Here is a 24894-nt window from a genome sequence, read left to right as displayed (position 1 = left end):
AATCCCTCACGACTATGGATATACTTACATTTCTAGCTTTATTTAAGGAATTTGTTCTAGTGGTTAAAATTATTTTTAAAAATTGTATAAATTATTTTTTAACCCAACAGTCCTTCACTAAACTGAAATTTCCTTTACTGGAAGATGGGAGAAATTTTAAAACTTGACTTCTATCCCTGATCGTGCGTTACCAAGTACTATTCCTTTCTAGGTACTCATTTTCCCAAGTACTTGCGATTCTGGGGGACTTGAATAACCTAGATGAATGACCTTAAACAAATCCAAAAGCCAATCTTCTTTTACCTTCTTCCCCTCCAACACACAAACCTTTTATTTTTAAGCAATACAAAGTAATGAGCAAAACAGATTTATATTTCACCTTTGCAGTCTTAGTTTCACTTCAATTGCAAACCAGTACCAAGCAAAAGAAGTGAGCACAGTGGAAGGAAGAAAAATGAAGGGTGTGGCAAAGCCTCAAAACTAGAAAAAAAACATCTTTCAATCATTTAATGCTAAAAGCAATTGGTAACATAGCTGAAATGACCAGATTTTGGGGGGAGCTATATGGTGAACAAAATATTTACTTCACTGGATGGGGCTATTTTCAGTCTGTGGTGAATTCTAAGCCCTAGTGAGACACTATTTAACCCTCCCCACAAACAGATCGGAAAGATGCATATGAACAGGATGAATTGCTAAATACAGATCTGAGTAACTCCTATCCACACTGTACCTCACAGGACAAAGCAATTTTTTGTTTGTGAACAATATAGATTTTACAGCTGTATTTATTACTCTGAGGCTGTCTTCACAAACAGTAGCGGATTCCCAGTGACTCCATGAGAAGCTCAGGTTTACCTGAAATATACAGAACCTATAGAAAGATATGCTGTGCTGGGGAGGTGGTGGTGGAAGGGTGGGTGGTACTATTTTTGGTAACTGTCTCTTTTCTGCTCTTCACTTTTCATATTGGAAATGCACTCCCCATATATCAGGCCCAACCAGAAAGGAAATTCTGAAACCTGTTCACACATTAGTGGGTACATCTTTGTTCGGTCTTCCTGAGAACAGTGATATTCAGCATAGATCAAAATTCTATGTGTACATTAACACAGAGACCGGCTGTACAAATAATCCTTAAAACACTTTAAATCTTTAAAAAATGTTACTGGTTTTTGGCCCTGCTGGTTCCAAAGCCTGGCATCAGATATGCCTCACTGAACAGCCTTCAAACTCTGACATCCCCTCTTATTTTAATGTGTACAAACTACAATAAGCTCTTTCCCCCTTTCCTTGAGGCTGTGATAGGAACTTGGTGCAAATTAAAAGACAAAAATCACTGGATGTGACAAAAGACCCCGGCAACACCTACTTGTCAATAATAAGAAATTAAAGCATTACCCTACTGAGCCCTGGGCTGACCTAATTTCCTACCATACAATTTAAATTTTCTCTCACCTTCTTCAGTTTCAAGTAGTGTGCAAGGTTATTATAACCGCTTCAGAGCTGTTCCTGCTGTCAGTGCTGGAATAACCAGACTTATTGAAATTGCTTTTTTAGTTTCTTAAAAACAAACATTAAACACTTACAAAAAGTAACAAATTTCTATTGCTCTTGCCAGAAATGGCAGTTGCCTAATTAAAATAAGATTTCTTCTGCCACCACTGTTATTTGGTAGTAAAAATATTCCAAACAGTTGCCTTTTTTTAAAAAAAAAAAAACACAGCTTCCATTACTTCCCAGGGAAGAAACTAATCGCTATGCAGCAATATAAAAAGGTAGCGTTCTCTCGCAATTTGCAGAAGATTAGAGTTTGGCTTTATATATAATCTGGAGGCCATTGATTGATACACACACACACACACACACACACACACACACACACACACACACATGATTTCCCTTTAATCTGGGGATCTGACTCTTTCCTTGGCATTTCCATTTGAATGTTGAACTTGGCTTGCATTGCTGGAATACTGGCTGGGTGGGAATGGGAAAATATATGTAAAAGTTCGCTACTGTGGAAAGGAGGTTTAGAGAGGTGGGTGTCAATCAAGCATCAGAAATCCGATTCTAGTCCCCATTTCTTCACCCTGGGAGATTTAGCATGTTATTCTGCTTGGCTCACGCCAGGGCAAAGATGATTGCAACGGTGACTGTTCCAGCTGTTACTTGTCCTTGGTTCTATTTGCTTTTTCAGGGCTTAATTCCCACCCACCCTCAACTTTGGCCAAAGCAATTTCACTTCAGGGTCGTGTCCAATCCAAGATCAAACAATGATGACTGAAACCAATTCCATGGTGATCAAGGGTCAGAGACCTTTCATAAAATCATGTTTCATTTGCTCTTCCAGCTTCTCCAAGAACTGTATCCTCGGAAGAGGGGATTTGGGAGAAGGAAATGTTAAAAAAAATCTAAGCAAAAAGAGAAAGGGTGATGAGGGGTGACCAGGAGAGGTGGCAGGAATATAGAAGCAAGAGAGACCAGGAAGAGCTTTTTGGCCACGGAAGAATGTAGATTTCACTTAAACACTGGTTCGCCACTTAAATCAGATTGATTGTTTCAGGTTAAAGCATTTTATAATTAATAATATGCCTCCCTCGGGCAACTAAACCTCATTGAATTAAGCTTCAAACTTAACTTCAAATGTAACTGAGATAAACAGTGTCCTGCCCTTTTCATTGCTACAATCGGGTCGGGAATGCCAAACTTTGCCTTAAGATACCTGGAGAAATGCGAGAAAAGGACGCTCAGAAATGACTGCACACAACCCCAGAGGGCAAAGAAAAAATAAATAAATAACCCCTCGATCCTCGGGGTCAAATCCCTGACTTTTAGCCTTTAAATTGCTTTTTCTTTCTTTCCTGATTTCTGTAAGTTTCTAGGCAGGAGACGCACACAGTAGGAACTGCAGCGAGAGAAATGTCAGTTGGAATTCTCGGAAGAAATCAGGCAGAAAGTTGACCTTTTGGCACTTGCAGTGCAATGGGAGGTAGAGCCGCGTGCGCCCCTTCCTTCTGCGAGGTCGAGCGACGATTTGGGAACAGCCTGTCTGGCTCCCGTCCACACAGCCCGGAAAGGAGCAAAAAGCTCCAGCGGCCCCAATCCCCGCGTGGGGAACGCACTGTCCCCTCTGGGTACGGTGAGAAATCAGCTTTTTCTCTCCGAGCCCGTCCCAAAGCCCGGGGAACGGGGGCTCCCCGTGAGCCCAGCACCAGGGAAAGCCCCGGGGGCGCACCTGCAGCGGCGCCGCCTGGGACCCGCGGGGGAGGTTCCCCGACGCCCGGAGCCCGGGGTCCTGCCGCCGCGCCTACCCAAGTTTCGGCCGCCGCGGCTCGCCCCTTGTTCGTGCCACAAGTGCACGGACTGCGGGCATCCGAGGGGGCCGCGAGGCACTTACCCCTTGAGCTGTTCCCTCATGGCTGCAAGGGCTCCGCGGACGGGGGAGGGCAAGCGGATGAGTGAGCTTCCCAGAGCCGCTGGCTCCCGGAAAGTCGAGCGCCGCCGCCGCCCAGGCTCGCAGCCGAAAGCACTGCGGAGGAGCGGGCGCGGGCTGGCGGGCAGGCGGGCAGGCGGCGACCAGGCGGGCGGGGAGGGGGCGCTGCGGGGAGACGGGGCGGGACCGGGCCAGGCTCCGCCCCCAATGGGAGACCCGGGAACCCGGACTCCGGCAGACCCTGCACTCGGGGATTTCCAATCGGAAAGAAAAGAAAAAGGAAGAAAGGCAGAGGAGGAGATTTAAGGTCGTCCCAGGAACCTGGAAGCCACACGCCGCCCGGCTGGCACCCCCTTAAAACCTCCAGCAAGACTACTTGTTGTCTAAATAAATTACCTAGGTGCAAATGATCTTACCGCAGGTCATTAAGCATGGGGGCTCAATTTTCTTTTTAGAGAATGAACTAGAAAAATCACAAGCATAATTCCCCTCCAATTGAAGATTAAAGTAGTGGGGCTGGCCCCAGTCGGTGTGGCTCTGTAGGTGAGCATGGATCTATGAACCAGGAGGTCATGGTTAGATTCCCATCAGGGCACATGCCAGGTTGCAGGCTCAATCCCCAGTGTGGGGCGTGCAGGAGGCAGCCAATCAATGATTCTCTCTCATCATTGATGTTTATATCTCTCCTCTCTTCCTCTCTGAAATCAATAGAAATATATTAAAAATTTTCTAAAGTAGTGAGGCTGTAAAGACCTGAAATTTAGTTTACACTCATCATGAGCTAAACGGGATGCTTAAAAAGCTTTTTTATGTGTATACTAGAGGCCTGTTGCACAAAATTCATACATGGGTAGGGTCCCTAGGCCTGGCTGGCAATCAGGGCCAATCTGTGGGGTGACCTGCAGGGCAATGTGGGGTAGGGGACCCCTCTGGCACCCGCCTTGGCCGGCCTGGTGCCACCAGCTAGCCCTCCCCCCCACACACACCGCCCGGTGGCCTCCCTCTGCCAGGCAACAGGCAGGGTGATAGGGGGGCCCACTGGCACCCATCTTGACTGGCCTGGGGTCTGTGGGCTGGGGGCAGCTCCTGCGTTGAGCGTCTGCCCCCTGTTGGTCAGTGCACATCATAGCAACTGGTCGGTCCACTGTTCGATGGATTTGCATATTAGGCTTTTATTATATTTTATTATATAGGATGTGATACAGCAGCAGTTCTCTGAAGTGGAAGTCCTGGGAACTGCGCTATTAGCAAAACCTGGAAACAAAAACTCCCAGGCCCTAGCCCAGACCTACTGAATCAGAAATGGAGCACGACTAAGTTTAAGAACCACTGGTACAGAATCGAAATAAACCACCACCACCAGTGGTGTGGCACGGTTTGGTCTTTTAGAGAAACCTAAAAGGAAACCATTTCCAATGGAAGATTTGATTGGAAAAGTTACAGGGCCTAGAGCATTCCAATAAGTCTAATCTTAGAGTTCACAATATGATGATCCAAATTAACTATGGAACATTATTTCAAACTTGGAAATATTCCGAAGAGAAGAAAGCCTTCATTACCACAAGAATTTTTTCTCAACCTCCACATCTCTTCAATTAGAATCCAAAGAGTATCTGAAGATCAACTCCCTTAGTGGTTTCATTGTCCCTCTTTGCCCATTTATTTTGTTGGCTGCCTTCTCTTATCTTCTTTCAACCATTTCCTTTTCATTCTCTCCTCTAATTGATTCATGCCACCTCAGTTTGGAGTTCAAAACATGCTTCTCCTTTTTCTTTTTGAATATCCTTTATTTTCTTGCTTAAGATTTTTCCCGTAGAATGTTAGAACTGAAAGGACTCTAGACATCAATCTTTTACTGTCTGCGATAGCTCGGCACAAGAAACAAAAAAATAAAGCACATGAACAAAACGGAGAGGGAGTGCCAAGTTTCTTCCCTACCCTGACAAACCAAATAAAAATGTAAATGTTATCACTAAAGACATGTGCATGTAGGTATGATTGGTATTGCTATTTTAAAGCAAATATAGCACTTCTTCTGGCATTTTGCCTGGTAGACTGAGGCATTCATTAGTGTTGTCTTTTAGCAATTTTGAGCCAGTGAGTTGTGGAGGCGGCTGCTATTCCAGTTTTTTTTTTGGGGGTGGGGGTGGGGGGTGGGGGGAGAACACACTAGGATTCCATTCGCTTCGGGTCAGGTAGTCCCTTGGTCTACGTGTAGATTCTAGGTTTGCTCCTCTCTTTGACTGGAGGAGGACAAGTGTTCTGTGATGAGGAAGACGTGACCTTTGCAATTGATCAGTGATGCAATCACTTGTCAATGTGGCAAATCACTTAAATACTGTTATGTTTATTTCAGTGAAAAGACACAAATGTCGCAGCCTGGGCATTTGTAAATATTAGAAATCAATCAAATAAAGGTTTGCAACCCGTGTGGTGAGTCAGAGTTGCATTCTCTTCCTTTCTTGTTTTTTTTTTCTTTATTTTTGTTTGATTGTCTTACACTTTTAAATTAACTGCTCAAGACTCAGGAACTTTCATATGATTCTCTAAAATATAAGAGCTCATCTGTTTTCTCAGGGTCCAATTAGCAACCTACTAGGAATAATTTGTTAAAAAATAGAATGGAAAATAAGAGATCACTTATTCAGATTTTTCTTAAATTTGACAGATGGCAATCCTCAAAAATACATCTTTAAGATCTTTTTTAGACTAGGGTTATAGGCGCTTGAAGACTTGTTCCCGAATCTTGATGTTATTTTAGAAATTAAATACTGAAAGTATTATTAAGAAATGACATGGGCATTACAGCGATTGTTATCAATTTCAGTTAGATTATGAATTTTGCTTATTAGGGAAAGGCATTAAGAAGAGAACATAGTCCTGGCTGGTTTGGCCTGCAGACTGAACGGTCCTGGGTTCAATTCTGATCAGGGGCACATGCCCAGGTTGTGGACTCGATCTCCAGTGCGGGGCATGCAGGAGGCAGCCAATCAATGATTCTCTCTCATCACTGATGTTTCTACCTCTCTCTCCCTCTCCCTTCCTCTCTTTGATGCTATATGTGATAATACATTAATTGCTTGTGTATACTAGCCTTTCTTCTTAATGTTAGATTTTACTGTTTTGATGTGAACACAAGCATGAAAGGAGTATGAGGGCTCTACCACCAGAAAAAAAATTTAAGTTGAAATCCTGCCTTCCGAACCTACCATGAGCCACTTGTCCCCAGTACCAAGGCTAGAATGGTACCAACTAGGGCTGGAACTGGATAGTCTGGCTTCAAGACCCATGCACTTAGCCACTCTGCCATGCTACCACGGAGAGACATGACTTCTTGTGAGCTCATAAGCAACCTCATTGCTGGCTGAGAACAGAAGATAATGAATTTGCTAGAAATAGGGGTAAGGAAGGAATGAGATGGGATAAAGTCTAGGAAGGCAACCCCATGGCTTTTTCTATATCCCAAACTGTAGTCTTTGAACCACTTAAACATTGTAGGTACTTTAGAAAAATGAGGAAACTCTCTGACCTAAAGAACTGTGCTGGAATTCCCCCATTCTCCACTCCAGCTCTATTCTCTGCCCTTCTCCACTCACTCTGTGCCCCAGGAAGTTGGACCTCTGTGAATGGCATCAATAAGGCTGTCTTGCCTTTTGGCTTCCCTTTGCTTTCAGCCAATGGGAGGCAACGATGAAAGGCCTATAGCAGAAGATAAAAGAGTAGGAGGAGAGAGCTATTGGGGTATTAATTCTCCAGGTTCCTTCTCTTTGACCTTGAGCCTGGTGGTAGCTGAGTTCCATTACCCACAGCCACAAGTCTTGTTGAACAACCATTTCTACAGCGACAGCATTCTCCAGGTTCCCTAAACCATTCCCTCCCCCTGGCCTTGTTCTTTCCCCGGTCATGACCAGATTTTGTAAACAGCTCTTTTTCATTATACTATTTTCAAGCACCACTTGTGAATGTGCCATCCATTTTTCCCAGGACCCTGATCAAATAGAGACCACCCAGTCAAAGCCACCTTCTGAGGCACTAAACAGGATGCTGAGTGTGGACCACTGATGGAGGAGAAAGGTAATTGCACCTGTTGGAGCTCAAAATAAGACTAGGCTCATATTCACTGGACATATATTTCTAGAAGCTTCCTCTATGGCCCAAAAGGAGCTTCTGGCTGTTGGGGATAAAGGCAAGTCAGTAATTATGAATGGTGATAATAGCAGGAGTACAGGTAAAGAGGAGGCCCAAGTGCATGAAATTCATGCACGGGTAGAGTCCCTAGTGGCTGCCGGCCAGGGCCTCCCTTCCCCAGCTGCCATCCAGGGGCTTCCTTCCCCTAGCCACCTGCCACTGCTGCTGGCCAGGGCATGGCCGGCTGGGGAGAGGGGCCGCAGGCGGTTGGCTGGCCGGCCCCTCCCCTTGGTCGAACTCCCAATTGAACTCCCGGTCAAGGGGACAATTTGCATATTAGGCTTTTATTATGAGAGAGAGAGAGAGAGAGAGAGAGAGAGGAAGAGAGAGATTAGAAAGGCAGGTGGGCAAATAGAGAAGGACCTGGAGTGATGATCCAGAGTTTGACCTGTATCATGAAACATATGGGGGAGCTTTTTTCAATTTTTATTTATTTTTTTATTTCAGAGAGGAAGAGAGAGGGAGAGAGATAGAAACATAGATGATGAGAGAGAATCATTGATCAGCTGCCTTCTGCATGCCTCCTACAGGGGATCAAGCCCCCAACTCAGGCATGTGCCCTGACCAGGAATCAAACTGTGACCTCCTGGTTCATAGGTCAATGCTCAACCACTGAGCCACACCAGCTGGGCTGGGGGAGCTTTTTAAAGAAGAAATGTAAGCATATGTGGCTCTGCCAAATTTGTCTTTTTAAAAAATCACTCAGGCAGTGGTGTGGGGCTGGATCTGGAGACTTTGGAATTAGGGGACCAGATACAAGGTGACTGCAGTATGATGAGGACCTGAAGGATGGCAATGGCAGAGAGAGTGGAGAACTAATAAAATAAGATAAAAACTACAGGAGTCTTGACTGATTGGATGTAAGGATGTAAGAGAGGGAAGACTAAGGGCAATGATCCTCAAACTTGGCCACCCCTGTAATCACCTGGAGAACACTAAAATATTCACATGCCTGGGTGTCATCACCCAGAGATTCTGATTAATTAGCCTTGAGCACTGGGCTTGTTAGGCTCACCAGGTGATTCTAATACACAGCTGAGGTTGAGGATCACTATTCTAGGGGGACTCCCAGGATTGGACCGAGCTAGGAATTTCAGGAGGAGCGGGCAGGTTTAGGCAGAAGAGGATCAGGGAGAGATGATGAGTTTGAGGTGGCAGTGTGATGTAAAAGTGAAGGGACCCAAGAGGCAGTTGGACATCTAACTCTGGAGCTCAGAGGGAAGATGTCAGAGTTGGAGCTATCAGTTAGAAATGTCAGTGCTGTAGAGTCATGAGTTTGGATGAGCCATTCTAGTAGAGGGTGGGAAGGGCCAAGGGCAGAGGCCAAGCTGCTCCAATCTTCCACAAACACATCCTTTTTCCTTTTAGGTTGGTTTTGGTTTCAATGTTAGTCTGATTTTACCAACGTCAAATGAGGAGCAGAAAGGTAAAGGAAAAAGACAGGGGATGGTGTGCACCTGGGCACTTGCCTGGGGATGGCCCTGAGGGACTTCGCCACCCCTGAGGGTCCAGCGTCCCTCTAACTCCAAGAGTCTTTCTGAACTGCTTTTTGTTCCCTTACCAATCTTAGGCATAACCAGCATCATTTTGTACAAATCAATTTGGAATATAGATATTGCTTCGATTGAGCATAATGCGTATTTTATAGTAAGATTTCAACATTTTGGATATCCAGTAAATACATAGGGATCCCACGTTTCTCTGTGCAGAGTACAAAAAGTAGCCATGAACAGTGAATCAGACATCTAACAAATGCTTACAATGATGGTGAGTCACTGCTAGTTAGGATAAATACAACGGTGCACTCCTCAAAATCTGTATAACAATCCCTTTAGATCAATGTGAAACCAGCATCTTTTGGATATAAAAATATCCAGTCACTTTGCATGAACTAGTAAATGGAGAGGCCTCTACATTCAGACACAGAGCACTTCGCGTCCACACAAAAGCCTATTTTTCCAGGCCCTTCCCCTGCAGAGAGCTGAGTAAGCCAGAGTGGGGAAAGCTCTCTGAGCCAGCTGCCATCTATACCAAAGATTTCACCAAACAGGTTCCAGATAAAGTCAAACTCAGCTTTACTCTCGTGCTGTTTTCTTTCAATAAGATTTGTCAAAGTTTCACAGAGCCACCGATAGCAACCGGAACATCTAAAAAGATGTGAAGTTTAGCATCTTCACTAAAATAAAGCAACACTTCATTAACTTCACAGGCCGGTGGTTGCTTCATGGGAGAGAATTCCAAGTACCTATTAGCCTGCCAGCTATATCGCTACCCCATAACCACCTCCTGCTAAAAATGGATACCTGGTTAAGGTGGGTCAAGCAGACATGAAAAAGGCATTCCTGGTCCACCTTAACCACAGCTCAAAGCTGTAAATATTTGTCTGCCTTTCCTAAATTGTGCTAAACAACAAGAATTTCAAAACTAGGCAGAAATTCTGACACTCTGCATAATCTCCCTTCCTTTTCAGCTACAAATAAGGCTTTGTATTCGATTAGACTCACAGCAGGTGAAAACCCCAATTAGTGAATTCATTCTGAGGCTACTTTCTACCTTCCTCCCACACACCACAGTTTAAAAAAAAATAAGGGAAGTCACAGTCTTTTCTCAAATCACAAATAAATTAACCCTTTGATCTACCCAATCAAGCTTTTTACCACTTGAAAAATTTTCACAGGAAAGTGGGAGGATGTTGAAAGATGTGTTCTTCTTGACTTCATAATGTGGGTTTACAAAATTTCTATTTTGCCAGATTTTACTGTTCTCTTCAAATCCATAACTATTCTCAGATTTTTCGGATCAATTTAGAAATTACAGTTTTTCTTTTACCTGAAAACTCACAAAGCCAATATTATCTAAAGAATGATTAATGGACAGTCTGCTACAATGGAGAGTTATTTTTAAGTTATGTTCTTATTTTAGTGTGTTTGAGGTGAAAGAAAATATTAAATTTTAGTTTAAACACTATGCTTTGGCCTTAGGAAGTGCACAAAGTCCATATTTCATACTTGGTAAATATTTATTTGTTGAAGGAAATTCATCATTGGACAAGGATAGAGGTTTAGTTTGAACATTTTAAAAAAAGCAAGACAGTTTTAGTTCTTAGAGTGATTTACTTATACTTTGTCAATTGCTTCTCTGGAAATAATTCACAACCCAGTTTTATGTATGAGAATATGATTAAAAAAGAGCAGCTTTGTCTTTTTTAATTGTTTCAGTCCTGTCACTTTTCTTGATACAAGTTGTAGGACTTACTGTGCACAAGAAAATATTGAACATACATCAAATAGTAATGCAGAGCTTTTAGAAGTAGTCATCTGTTACTGTCAGAGGTTCATTTCATTTTGAGGTTTTTTAAATTAAAATGCAAAATTCTACATACATGCCTGCCCAAATTACCCCTTTCTGAAATACTCGAATTTCATAAAAAATGTTAAATGCTAATGTAACCATTTTTAATACTTCTGACTGGGCTCTGGAGATTTGGGGAAAAAAAGTAAACAAAGGAATCACCAGTCAATTAAGTGAACAAGGAAGTCATGCGAAGTTGAAACAGATAAGGAAAATTAATATTCAAATGCTACCGAATGAAGACACCAGGTTTTTTTTCCCCTTCGGAGATGAATATCTACCAGAATCAAAAGAAGCTTCTTAATTTTCAGCAAGCATAGCTGTATATCCCAGCAGAGGCATTAAGGCAGCAAGGCAAGCTCCAAGCCAATTCTGCCTCGTAGAGCCAGTCACTTAACCCTCAGAGTCCAGTCACTTAACCCCTCTGGAGCTCTGTTGACTCATCTGTAAAATTCGGGTAATACTGCATAAGGCCATAGCTGGTTCACATGACATAATGACTATGAAAGTGATTTGGAGACTGGGAATGCTATACTAATGTAAAGTAGTTTGTTGTGCAAGTATAATTCCTTAAAAGAAAAACCCAACATGTCCAAGAGTACTGTTATAAATATAGCACAAAATAAATTCAGCAGTCACTTTAACTTTTCATTTTTAGGCTCTTGTATGAGGGGAAACGAGATGTCGAAGAGTCTTTCCCCTTCAGTAATTTGTAAAAGGAACCTTTCCTCTTTTTTTGCAAGTGTGTAAAAATGATCTTTTTTTTGCAAGTTAAAGCTCTAACCACAAGCCTAAGATAGGAGTAACATTCACACCATTAGCTCTCATTCTTTTGGGGCTGTGGTTAAAATATAAATACTATTCACACATGTTAAAAGGTGTATTCACATTCATATTGCCAGAGAGCAGAACCCTGGAGTAGTGACAGAATAAGTGAATACCGGTTTTGTGAGGGACAATGGGAGAGGAAGATCGCCTCCACCCAGATGGAGAAGTTCTGTGGGTGGCAGGCCTTGAACAGCATGTGGTAGGAATTCCCCACAAAGACAAGAATCCATAAAAGGGGAAATGGAGGTAAAACCCACTTTAACCAATTAATGATTAACCAAGGGCTGAATCTTGTCTTCCAGCTCTGGTTTATTTTGTCAAGGCATATTTTTTGAAGATGAAAGAACAATATGAATGCAAGGAATTTTTATTCATTCATAAATTTTCAAGAATATTTTCCATGTGCTGCACCTGAACTAAGTTTCTCTGTTTAAATATTTCCCTATATTCATTTCTTTAAGTGATTGCAATCATGATGGATTTATAGAGCACTTACTTATAGAGTTTGGAGGATGGTCACGGAAAGATATTACAAAATTTAGCATGGTTGTCCTAGCCGGTTTGGCTCAGTGGATAGAGCATCGGCCTGCAGACTGAAGGGTCCTGGGTTTGATTTTGGTCAAGGACACATACCTAGGTTGCAGGCTCCATACCTGGCCCTGGGCAGGGTGCCTGCAGGAGGCAACCAATCCATGTTTATCTCTCTTTGTCTCTCTGCTCCCTTCCACTTTCTCTAAAAATCAATGGAAAAATATCCTCAGGTGAAGATTAACAACAATGAAAAATTCAACGTTGTAATCATGTTCCTTTACTAGGGGAACCCAAATATAGCCTTGACCTTAAGAAGCTTACAATCTACTGTGGGAGGGGGAGAAGATAGATTCATATATGACTAAATACACTATCAGACAGATATAGGAAAATTTTTTAAAAGCACAAAGGTAAATGTGGTTAGCTTGACCTTTTGGGATTAGGGGACATTGTTTCAATTAAAAGCTAACAAGACTTAAATACAGTGGGGCCTTGACTTACGAGTTTAATTCATTCGGAGACCGAGCTCATTAAGGAGCTCGTTAAGGAGCTTGTTAACTCAAATCACTCTGTCAACTCAATGCAAAAAATCGGCCTACAGCTGGTATCTCAAAAAACTCATTAGTCAGGACACTCGTAAGTCAAGGCCCCACTGTAAGTAGGTTTTATGCATGTGATTGTTAGTATATTGATGGGGCATATAAGATATTTTTAGGGGGACTAGCAATCTGAATCTGTGCAGGTAACCTGCCTTCTAACGCACACTCTTGTTAGCCGAAAATTAACTCATTGATGCCTGTCCTGTCTTGCAGAACCTGTTTCCCAGAATACTCCCATTTTACAGAGGCCATAAACCATGAACCATACATAAACCCCAGAGGGGGTTATCAGCGCTGGCGCCAGGCCTTTGGGTGTGGTCTCACGTCCCCAATCCCAACGCACGCACGGGGCTTTCCGAAAAGCCCGTGAAAGGTCCAGAAGCCTGATCCATATTTGTGGGACAAAGAAACCAAAGGATATAAAGGGAAAGCTTCCTCTATATTCTCCCACTCAGGATTTGGAACAGGCTCCCCTGAATCACTATACTAGTACATCTGAAAATAAATGGGTTTTTCCTGAATCTCTGAGTACTCCCTGTGTACTTTTGTTGCCTGGTAAACTCTGTAACAGTATGAAGAACTGAAGCAGTTTCTTAAATTGACTCTGAGCTAATCTCTCATATTAATAATTTACTAAGGCACAGATTTTTTTATGTTAATATACTGCTGTGTTATGAAATTATATTATGCTTTTTGGGAATCCAAATATGTATTGGGCCAATATTGGGGTTTGTATATCTGGAAGGCTAATATGCAGAAAATACTGCTGTCCCCATTCGAATATCAAATCACATGTGCCCTGACCAGGAATCAAACTGTGACCTCCCAGTTCATAGGTCAACGCTCAACCACTGAGCCACACTAAATGTATTACTATTATTACTGTTATTATTATTTGACCGTGGATTGGTACTGCATAGAGAAATGGATGGACTGCATGTCTATTGAACACATGCATAAATATAACTTTTCTAAACTAAGATTTGGAAACAAGCTGGGGGTAGACAGTTTTGTTTGCAGTTTTATTCCCTGGTAAAGGCTGAAGGATTACAAGAGACTGGAGGGGGTTAAAAGACTCAGGAGAGAGAACAAGTTAGGGAGGCATTCATTAAGTCTAAAGTTCTAGCCACCCGAGGTGCTGCAGGGGCTGAGAGTTTCCGGGTGTGTCTTCTCTGCCAGCTGTTTGTTTGGGTGGCTGTTTGAGAGTATACTTGGAATCACTCAGCCTTTTCTTTTTATTCCAATGGCATGGAGATATTGTCACATTGCAGAAGGAAAAACATTGCCGCTAAAAGTATTGTCAAGGGGAGTAACAAGTAGCTCACACTACTCTATACAACTGCATGCTGCATGTCTGAGCAACACACTTCCAAACATAAACTGAGAAATAAGCCTTCTGCTCTCACCCTGCAGTGGGACCTCATTCAAAGCCCTTGCTAGTGTGCCCAGATTTAGACCACCAAATTGGCAAGTGTGAGCCTTACTGCATGGTGACATTTTGGGGCTGAGTGGTCCCCATTCTATTTAATACCTATAAATTCATCCTATTAAGTATTTGGGAAAATTTATCTGAATAAGTATTTGTGAAGACTAATAATGATTATGCTTATTAAAAGAAAGGAAGATCTTTATATTCTTATATGACTACAAGAGGCCTGGTGCACAAAATTTGTGCACAGATAGGGTCCCTAGGCCTGGCTGGAAATCAGGGCCCATTGAGGTCTTCAGGATGCCAGCAGGAGCTTTTCTTTGTTCCGCGACGCACCCTGGTGGTCAGTGCACATCATAGCAAGCGATCAAACTCCCGGTCTCCCAGTCGAACTCCCGAGGGGACACTTTGCATATTAACCTTTTATATATATAGATAGGAACATTTTAGACAGTCTATGGCTATGGGGAGATTAAGCATATCACGAGTAAAAATAACAACAGCTTTAAGAATAAAATCCTTTTCAAAAGAGTGACCAGCTAGGAGAGTAATCAGAAAGGAAGTCACAATTTTTCTTTCTTCAGTATTTAATCACAGCAGCATTCATTAAATTCCCAGTAGTAAGAAGTGGTTAATTAACTATAATCCTCATCAGTATCTTTTACATTTTAAAATCACCATACTTTGGATACTATATTTCTACCACTGGCTGTGTTTGAAGATACAAACCAACTGTTTAGCCCAGCAATAATTACAAAGCAAGAATTATCATAGCACATCTTACTTTACCTACACCTGAATTCAAAGTCTTCTTGGTCCACAAAAGAACCTGCCGAGCCCTAGCCGGTTTGGCTCAGTGGATAGAGTGTCAGCCTGCAGACTGAAGGATCCCAGGTTCGATTCTGGTCAAGGGCACATGCCCAGTTGTGGGCTCAACCCCCAGTAGGGGGGGTGCAGAAGGCAGCTGATCAATAATTCTCTCTCATCATTGATGTTTCTATGTTTCTATCTCTCACTCCCTCTCTCTTCCTTTCTGAAATTAAATATATATATATTTTTTAAAAAAGAACCTGCCAATAACTTTTCTCCAATACCTTGTAATAACCTGCAAAACAACCAAAAATCTGGCCTGCTACCTGGTACCCAGCTCTGGCCATGTGACTTTGTATCTTCTCCCATCAGAAGGAGGGATTTTCCCTACTCCTTGCATCTGAGATGACCTTAAGATATGACTTGCTTTGGCCAACAGACTACCAAATGTGACAGAAGCAGAAACTTGACAAGTCTCCATGTGAAGAAGCCTGTTGGATGACGAGACACACAGACCTAGTTGCATTTGTTCCTAAATGACAGCCTGCCAGCCATCAGACATGGGAGCCTGGCCATGGTAGAGTATCCAGCTGATAGTTGACCACAGATGCATGGGCAGGTCCAGCAAAGGATAATAGCTGGTCCAGACAACAAAAATAGTCCAGTCCATCCATCAACTAGTGAGCTAAGGAAGTTGTTATGTTAAGGGATCTGCAAACCAGGGCTCATAGGCCAGACCTATGGCCTGTTTTTGTATAGCCTCCCACCTAAGTGTGATTTTTATATTTTTAAAGAGTTGTAAAAATAATTGAACAGAGACCATATGTGGCCAACAAAGCCAGAAATACTTACTATCTGGTCCTTTATAAAAATGTTTGCTACCCCCTATATCAAGCAATACAGCAATACAGCTGTGTTTGTTATATAACAAATGGTAGCTGATACACACATACTCCCAAGAAAGAATGTTAGAAAGTAGGACTTTCTCAGAGAACTCAGTGGACACCTGCTCAATTTATCCTTGGTTTTTGTCTAGTTACTTGTTAGCTAAGATAACACCTGAAATGAATACAATAAACAAACACAAACATAACCTATGGAGTTATTTTTGTAGTGTGTTTCTCAAAATTAAGATTTCTAAAGGTAGATTGAACAAGTATACAATTTTCAGCAACTTTATTCATAATATCCCCAAATTGGAAACAACCCAGATGTCCAGCAATGGGTGAATGGATAAGCAAAATGTGGTATATCCATAGCATAGAGCATTCTATGCAATCAAAAAGGAACAAACTACTGATTTTCAAACTCCTGATATTCGAAATCATTAGACTGAATGTAAGAAAACAGACACACATAAATACTATATAATTCCATTTATATCAAGTTTTAGAAAATGCAAGCTAATCTATAGTGACAGAAAGCATATCAGTGGTTGCCTGGAGCCAAAGGTGAAGGGAAAAATGGCCTCCAAAAAGGCACAAGGAGGCTTTGAGGGAGGGGGCAGTGAAAATGTTTTGTACTTTAATTGTAGCAGTGGTTTCATGGGTACACATGTCAAAATTAGTGATTAGTATACCTCAAATGGATGTAGCTTATTCTATGTAAACTATTTTTCATAAAGTGGATTTTAAAAGTTTTTTAAAAAGCATTTGCTCTAAAATAAAATTTAATATTAAAAAATGTATGTGGCTCTGGCCAGTTTGCTCAGTGGTTAGGGCATCAGCCTGAGGACCTAAGGGCTTCGATTCCCAGCCAAGGGCATGTACCTGGGTTGCAGGTTTGATCACTGCCCCAGTCAGGGTGTGTGTGGGAGGCAACCAATCGATGTGTCTCATCGATGTTTCTCTCTCTCCCCCTCCCTCCCTTCCAGTATCTCTAAAAATCAATGGAAAAAAATATCCTTGGGTTAAGGATTAACCAAAAAATAAACAAAAATATTCGTTTGGACAGAAAATGAGGTGCATTACACAGGATGTTTATGTAAATATAGGACAGATTCAGGTCATGCTGTCAGTCCCTTCTGATTAATTCTGAAACTATCACAACATTAGATTCAGAAGTGACCTTAAAGGTTAATGAATTACATCCTCTCATCCAATACGGAAATTGCTTTTAGGGATGAGACAGTCATTTCAGCCTTGAATATCTACTCTACAGGGAGTTTACTGTTTTCAAAGGTGATAGATTCTGTTTTTTGTTAGCTCAATTACAATATTTTCTTTAATATTTGGTTAAAATTTGCTTTCTTGTAACTTCCACATATGCAGCTGAATCTGTTCTCAGGGAAAAACAGAAAACAAAACAAAACAAGAAAAAACAAACAAACAACTAAAACACAATAAAACGTATCTTCTAACTTTTTAAATATTTGAGGCTCCTTATTACATTCTCCTTAATGCCACTTCTCTCTAGGCTAAATCTAAATACTTGCACTTCCCTCTATTTTTAAAATTATATAATATGGCCTATAGAACTTTGGCTGTTCTACGTTGAGAAACAAGAACCATTTTAAAAGCGATTTCCAGAACTGAGTAAGTGGGATGCTTACATCCCCTTCTTTGCCACTAATCTTATCTATAATAGTAGCATTTTAGTTTTGTAAATGTCACATCATACTTTCTGCTAATGTTGTACTTGTAGATTACTAAACAACCAAGGGTTTTTAAACATAATCTGATATTAATTGAGGCCTTTTCCTTCCTGTGTTCTTAAATTGATTACTTGAGTCTAAATATGAGCTTTATGTCTTATTTAAATATGCTTTCATATTTCATCTTGTAATGAGAACTCATCTTTCTAACTGATTTAAATCTATTCGAATTTTGATATATTTATCTTATAAAGTAGTAACTTGTCAATTTTGAATTTATTAATAAGTATAGCTATTATCTAGAATAGCTATACTTATTATTTCATCAACAATTTGAGTACCTATTTTGGATTCAGTTATGTTAGGTAGTAAAGAGTCATAAATGGGCCGAAACCGGTTTGGCTCAGTGGATAGAGCGTCGGCCTGCGGACTGAAAGGTCCCAGGTTCGATTCCGGTCAAGGGCATGTACCTGGGTTGCGGGGATGTGCAGGAGGCGGCTGGTCGATGTTTCTCTCTCATCGATGTTTCTGACTCTCTATCTCTCTCCCTTCCTCTCTGTGAAAAATCAATAAAAATATATTAAAAAAAAGAGTCATAAATGGATAGAAGTGGTCCTTATATTTTGGCATTTATAGACTAGAGCAGGATATATTATATATATACTAGAGGCCCGGTGCACAAAAATTTGTGCACTCGGGGGAAACGGGGGGGGGGGGGTGTCCCTCAGCCCGGCCTGTGCCCTCTCACAGTCTGGGACCCCTTGGGAGATAACAACCTGCTGGCTTAGGCCTGCTCCCGGGTGGCAGAGGGCAGGCCCAATCCCTAGGTGCAGCCCCTGGTCGGGCTCAGAGCAGGGCCGATTGGGGAGTTGGGGCGCCGCCCCCTGTCATGCACAGAGCAGGGCGGATCCGGAGGTTGCGATGCCACCCTCAGTCACGCTCAGGGTAGGGCTGATTGGGGGGGGGGCACCACCCCCTGTCACACTCAAGGAAGGGTCGATGGGGAGGTTGCGGTGCCACCCCCTGTCACGCAAAGAGCAGGGCCCATCAGGGGGGTTGGGGCTCCTTACCCTGTCACGCACAGAGCAGGGCCCATCAGGGGGGTTGGGGAGCTCCCCCCTGTCACAGAGTAGGGCCAATAGGGGAGTTGGAGCACCGCCCCCTGTCACACACAGAGCAGGGCAGATCAGGGGGTTGGAGCGCCGCCACTGTCACACTCAGGGCAGGGCCGATGGGGAGGTTATGGCTCTACCCCGTCACACACAGAGCAGGGCCCGTGGGGGTGGGGGGGAGGTTGGGGCGCCGCACCCTGTCACACACAGAGCAGGGCCGATCAGGGGGTTGGGGCGCCTTCCCCTGTCAGGAACAGAGCAGGGCCGATAGGGAGGTTGTGGCCCCACCGCCTGTCACACACAGAGCCGCAGGGTCATCAGGGGGTTTGGGCGCTGCCCCCTGTCACGCTGATCCCGGTGCCGGGAGCCTCGCGGCTCCACTGATCCCGGTGCTGGGAGGCATAGTACCTTTTTACTATATAGAATAGAGGCCTGGTGCATGGGTGGGGAGCCAGCTGGTTTGCCCTGAAGGGTGTCCTGGATCAGGGTGGGGATCCCCACTGGGGTGCCTGGCCAGCCTGGGTGAGGGGATGATGGCTGTTTGCAGCTGGTCACACACCCTTCAGGGTGGGGGTCCCCACTGGGGTGCCTGGCCAGTCTGGGTGAGGGGCTGAGGGCTCTTTTCAGGCCGACTGAAGCTCCCAACCGCTCCTTTTTTTCTTTTCTTTTTTTTTTATTCTGGGCCAGCTTTAGCTCTGAGGCTCCAGCTCTTAGGCCTCCACTGCTGAAATCAGGTATCTGGTTTGTTTTGGTTCTATAATCGAAACAATGTATCAACTCCAGCTCTGAGATCCTGGCTCGCTGAAAGCAGGTTTCTGGGGTTTTGTTTAGCTTCTATATTTGTTACAATGTTTCTTAAACTGCAAGGTTAGAGGCCGGCAAGCCAGGCGGGGAACGTTGGAGTCCTCCGTCACTGAAGCAAGCAAGCCTCATGTTAGTTTCAAGCTGCCTTGCTGCCGGCCGCCATCTTGGCTGGCAGTTAATTTGCATATCTTGCTGATTAGCCAATGGGAAGGGTAGCGGTTGTATGCCAATTACCATGTTTCTCTTTTATTAGATAGGAGATATATATATATATACCTCACATATACACAAACAATCACAATTTAGTTAGATAAGTGCTGGTGTGCAAAGGCATGGATAGCTTAAATACAGGTCCAAGGGCATAGTCTCTCCTGCATATTAATCTTGATCTATCAATTGGCTTTCTTTGGATGTCTTTGTTTATCAGCTGCAAATTCATTCTATTACTCAGACCACTGTTCTTTATCTTGTTCCCAAGACTGTCAAGAGAGAACTTGAAAAATATAGTGTCAAATCAAAAGGTACACTGTTTATAACAGCCTTCTTATCTCACCATTGAGTAGCCCTAAGAGAAATGAAAATGAGGTGAATTTGGTATGACAAATTTTGAGGATAACAAATTGACTCCCAGGAGTTTTTTTTTTTCTAAGTATCATTACTAATCTCATCAATGTTGTTTTCTAGGACAGCATTGCTCCTCAGCATTGAGCTTATTAGCTTGTAATTTTAAAAATTTGTCTTCTCCTTATATTTTAAATGTCAAAACATTTTCTTATCTCCTTGTATGACATCACCAATCCCCTTCTCATGTTTTCTACCAGTAGCTTTTTCCTTGAGAGGAGGAGTAAGGTTTTAATTGCTAATTAGGTGAAAAGAACACACTCTTATTGAATAGAAAGAGGGTCTTTGCACTCAAATAGAGGTTATGATACCATTATAATAATCTGTTTATTATTTAACAGGAAAGAAGGAAAGGGAAGACTAGATAATATAGGCATGCCATTTATATAGCTTTGCTAATTTAACATTCTCCTAGTCCAGTGGTTCTCAACCTTCTGGCCCTTTAAATACAGTTCCTCATGTTGTGACCCAACCATAAAATTATTTTCGTTGCTACTTCATAACTGTAATGTTATGAATCGTAATGTAAATATCTGATATATACAGGGTGGTCTTAGGTGACCCCTGTGAAAGGGTCATTCGACCGCCAAACATTAAAGGGGTCGCGACCCACAGGTTGAGAACCACTGTCCTAGTCTGTTCCCCACTGATAGATGGAGGAAAGGACTGGACAAAGGCAGTTTAGATACATGCCCAGTGAGGCCTGAGTGACATGGGAAGGTGCTTATCTGTCACTCACACCTGAAAGCAAGTCAGTGGCCAGAATAGGCATGGCCACTGCCAGGGTGCAAAACCTGAATATTTAAACTCCTGGACAAAGAGAGTTCTCTCTCTTGGCTCTTGCCTCTCCTGCTTGCCTGGGCTCCTGTGCCTCCTGTTGCAGGGGCCGTGAGCCATGTGGGACCCACACAATACACTAATGGACTGACTCTAGCCTGATGCTACAGCAGACCCAATGCTGCCATGGAGCAGACACTTTGGACACTGGCCCTGCTTCTGGCTCTGCTGGATTCCCAGGTGCACCTCTTTCAGGACTGGCTTAAGGGGCATGGGAATGTAACTGCACACAAATGAAGCCCTTTGCCACATCTCATTCTCTCGTGGGAGCTTCTGAAAATGCTTATTTCAGTGGCACCCCAAGAGCCCCACTCCCGCGAGGGTTGGGGAAATCTGGCCTACTAATTTTTCCAGCAACAGTTGAACATTAGAATCATATGATAGCACTTCTAACAAATTAGATCTGATCTTTGAGTTGATTTTATTTTACAACAGAAATACTATGAGCTGAGATTGTCTCCACGAGAGTCTAAAAAAGAATCCTGTTCCCATTAAACTTGAATAAAATTCTGGTTGTATTTAAGTCATTTTCAAAGCCAGTATACTTTCCTAAAAATCAACGGATTTGAATGTTTTGGATGGCATTAAGTTGTTTTTCCCTTATCTGTGGCCCTCTAATGAATTTATGGCCTTCCCTAAAGAAGTGGTTGTCTATTTCTGACTTGTAAGTCATAGCAATGGCAGTGGAGGGGTTAAGAAGGTCAGAAGAAATTTGTGTTGTTGCTTTTTTTTATTCCTCACCTGAGGATATGAATATTTTTCCAATTGATTTTTAGAGAGAGAGTCAGGGAGAGATGGGGAGAGAGAGAGAGAGAGAAAGAGAGAGAGAGAGAGAGAGAGAGAGAGAGAGAGAGAGAGAGAGAGAGAGAGAGAGAAGGAAGGAAGGAAGGAAGGAAGGAAGGAAGGAAGGAAGGAAGGAAGGAAGGAAGGAAGACAATGTGACAATGTGAGCTAAAAACATTAATTGGTTGCCTCTTGCATGTGCCCCAGCTGGGATAAAACCTGAGGCCTGATGGGGAGCTGAACCCACAACCTTTTGGTGTACAGGATGATGCTCCAACTAACAGCCACCCAGCCAGGGCTGTGTTGTTGCTTTTCGATGGTTGTTTTTTGTTTGGTAAGTAAACAAGATAACATACCTAGCTGTCTCTTAGTCATATACCAAACATAAAATTTATTTTTCTGAAATTGCACACTTAATCTATAAAACTCTCCAGTTTGTATCACATGAAAGCCTCCTATATTTTGGCTAATTTTAATTAGAGCTAAATAATTGGCATATACAGGGTGCCTCCCCCAAATATGCACACTTTAACAGCTAATATATTTGAAAATGAAATATATTTTAATAAACACAGTCTTTATAATTGTTCAAAGTGTGTATACATTTTTGGGACACCCTATCTTATATAATAAAAGGGTAATGTGTAAATTGACCAAACAGCAGAACAACTGGTCGCTATGATGCACACTGACCATCAGGGGGCAGATGCTCAATGCAGGAGCTGCCCCCTGGTGGTCAGTTCACTTCCACAAGCTGGGCTGATGGCTGGCAAGCCCAGTGACCTGCAGGTGGGTGGTAAGGAACGGGGGGTCCCGAATGCGAGAGCCCTGGACTGTGAGAGGGATGTCTAACTGATGGCTTAGTCCCGATCTCCGTGTAGGTGCGGGCCTAAGCCATCAGTCAGACATTCCCCGAGGGCTCCCAGACTGCTAAAGGGTGCAGGCCAGCCTGAGGGGACTCTCCCCCTCCAGTGCACGCACTGGGACTTTAGTAATTTATATATTATTGTAATCAAATGTAAAGACATGTATACAACACACAGACTTTGCTCAAAGCTCCCTTCATGGATGAAATATGATTATAGAACTTGACAGTAGATCATTCACTAAGGGAAAAAGGGGTTGATCTACTTCTCCTTGCCTCTACTTTTCTACTCTTGGTGACATTGGTTATATTTCAAGATTCTGAATGTAATAAATGAACACTTTACTGAAGAAGCATCTTTACTCACAGCAAAAAGAAATGTGCTATTCAAGACTAATAAAGTTGTTTTTTAAGTTTCAATGAAGAGCAAATGCAAATGGTAAAAAAATTCCATTATTTATCAGCAGTGAATCCAACATTTTTTTTGTAAAATAGTTTTCACAGAAGCTCTACTTATTTTAGCTTTTCCTAAACCTTGCTGCAAAGTTTCAGTTCTTTCTAATATATAATCAAGGGAATTTTGTGTCGGGAAGGAAACTTCTCATCTTTGTAAAGGACAGTTAGAGGAGAGGCAGGGAAAAACAAGAAAGACTGTGCATGAGAATTAAGTGTGAAGTTATGAACTGAATGCATTTAACCATTATTTTAAAAAGTTTTATCTGAAAAAAAGGTGTTTTTAAATCAAGTGGAGTCTTGATCTACAACTTTAGAATCTTTCCAAATTTAAAAATAACATGCATTATTCTGAAAATGAAGGTAGATTCATATAATATCCATAAATAATCTTGAATAAAATATATGCACTGTTTTTTCTTCTTAAATTTCATAACTTTCTGTATGAATCTATGAACTCATGTTGTCTTAACTTTTCTAACTAAAAGAAACCAACAAACTTTAATAATGATGAATTTAATTAAAATCAAATTGTAAGTGAAATTTCTTAGTGAAAGAGTCAATAGAGCTTGGTTAAGTTATGCTTAAATTTCATTTTTTTACATAAAAATTAACAAAAGCACAACAACTGAAATTCAGCCCAAAAAAATCTTTCAGAAGAATGAAAATGGTTATTGAAAACATAAGATGGAGTTTGTGTTTATATGTATTGTTTCAACCTGGAAAATTTAAATCTAAGATATGAATTCAGATACTATAGTGTCTGAATAGTGAGGAAAGCCCAAAATATGTCTAATCCTACTTGCCCCACTGAATTAAATTACATATATTTTAAATTTCATTTTAAAGGCCAGGAGATTTTTTTTTTTGAGGTTAGGTCTGTGAAGCAAATGCTACCTACTTATTGAAATAATAAGTGTAAAAGCTTTGTATTGTCACAAAAACTCACTTTTAATTTGGTCCTCATAACTGCTCTGGCTTGGTCTACTTTCACCTTAGTCCCCATTTATTCTCTGACATGAGAGTAATGCTAAGAACCATGAATATTATGTAGAGAATGAGAAAACATGTGGGCTAATTTTGCAAAGAGCTTCCCTGTAGGGAGAAAAATAAAATGAAAATATCAAGCAGATAAAGAAAATATTGTTTTGACCTCATCTAAACATGGTAGCGTTGTCAAAAGACTCATAACACCTTCTTTCTCAACACAAAGTCTAGCCATGAGATGAATATGCTCACAATATGCCTGGTGGTCCAATTGGGTAAACAGTTGATATAGGGAGGCACTACTAGCAATACTTCTGCTCCAACCCAGATACTTTATTGACAGTTCCCAGCACAAGAGCCTGCATTTGAGGGAAGAATTGAGGAAGAGAGAGTCGGTAAAAGCAAAGAATCTTTGGTGACAGGATCTTGAGAAATAAAACGAACGAACAAACAAACAAACAACTCAAGCGGCTCTGTGGAGTTCAAAGTCTGGAATCTCAGTCTAGAAATTGAATATGTGTTAAGCCATAGACAACTCAATTGTCAGTTTGGTTTTCATTCCATTTCTTTAACTATCATGGTGAATTATCAGAAAGAAAATGTCAACAAACTCCTTCAAGAATTGCAATCAAGAACGGTTTCTTGTGATTGAGGTCTGTTCTTCCCA

At 42.0% G+C, this 24894-nt stretch overlaps 1 protein-coding gene across 3 annotated transcripts in view; it reads right to left on the bottom strand.

The window, feature by feature from the left end:
• The window catches only part of DMD (dystrophin), a 1824373-nt gene that overhangs the window by 157135 nt on the left and 1642344 nt on the right, over nucleotides 1-24894 (bottom strand). Inside the window, exon 1 of one of the 3 annotated variants that reach the window (XM_036304097.1) lies at nucleotides 3401-3581. The exons of 1 other annotated variant lie outside the window; for it this stretch is intronic. In XM_036304097.1, the coding sequence (XP_036159990.1) occupies nucleotides 3401-3420 (20 nt within the window). In that variant the 5' untranslated portion in view covers nucleotides 3421-3581. Of the gene's footprint in view, nucleotides 1-3400; nucleotides 3582-24894 lie in introns of those variants that run through there. One more of the 3 variants, XM_036304099.1, reaches the window with a different exon arrangement.

Source organism: Myotis myotis, unplaced genomic scaffold (assembly GCF_014108235.1).
Source record: "Myotis myotis isolate mMyoMyo1 unplaced genomic scaffold, mMyoMyo1.p scaffold_m19_p_4, whole genome shotgun sequence".
NCBI lineage: Eukaryota > Metazoa > Chordata > Mammalia > Chiroptera > Vespertilionidae > Myotis > Myotis myotis.
This window is presented reverse-complemented; position numbering and strand designations above follow the sequence as displayed.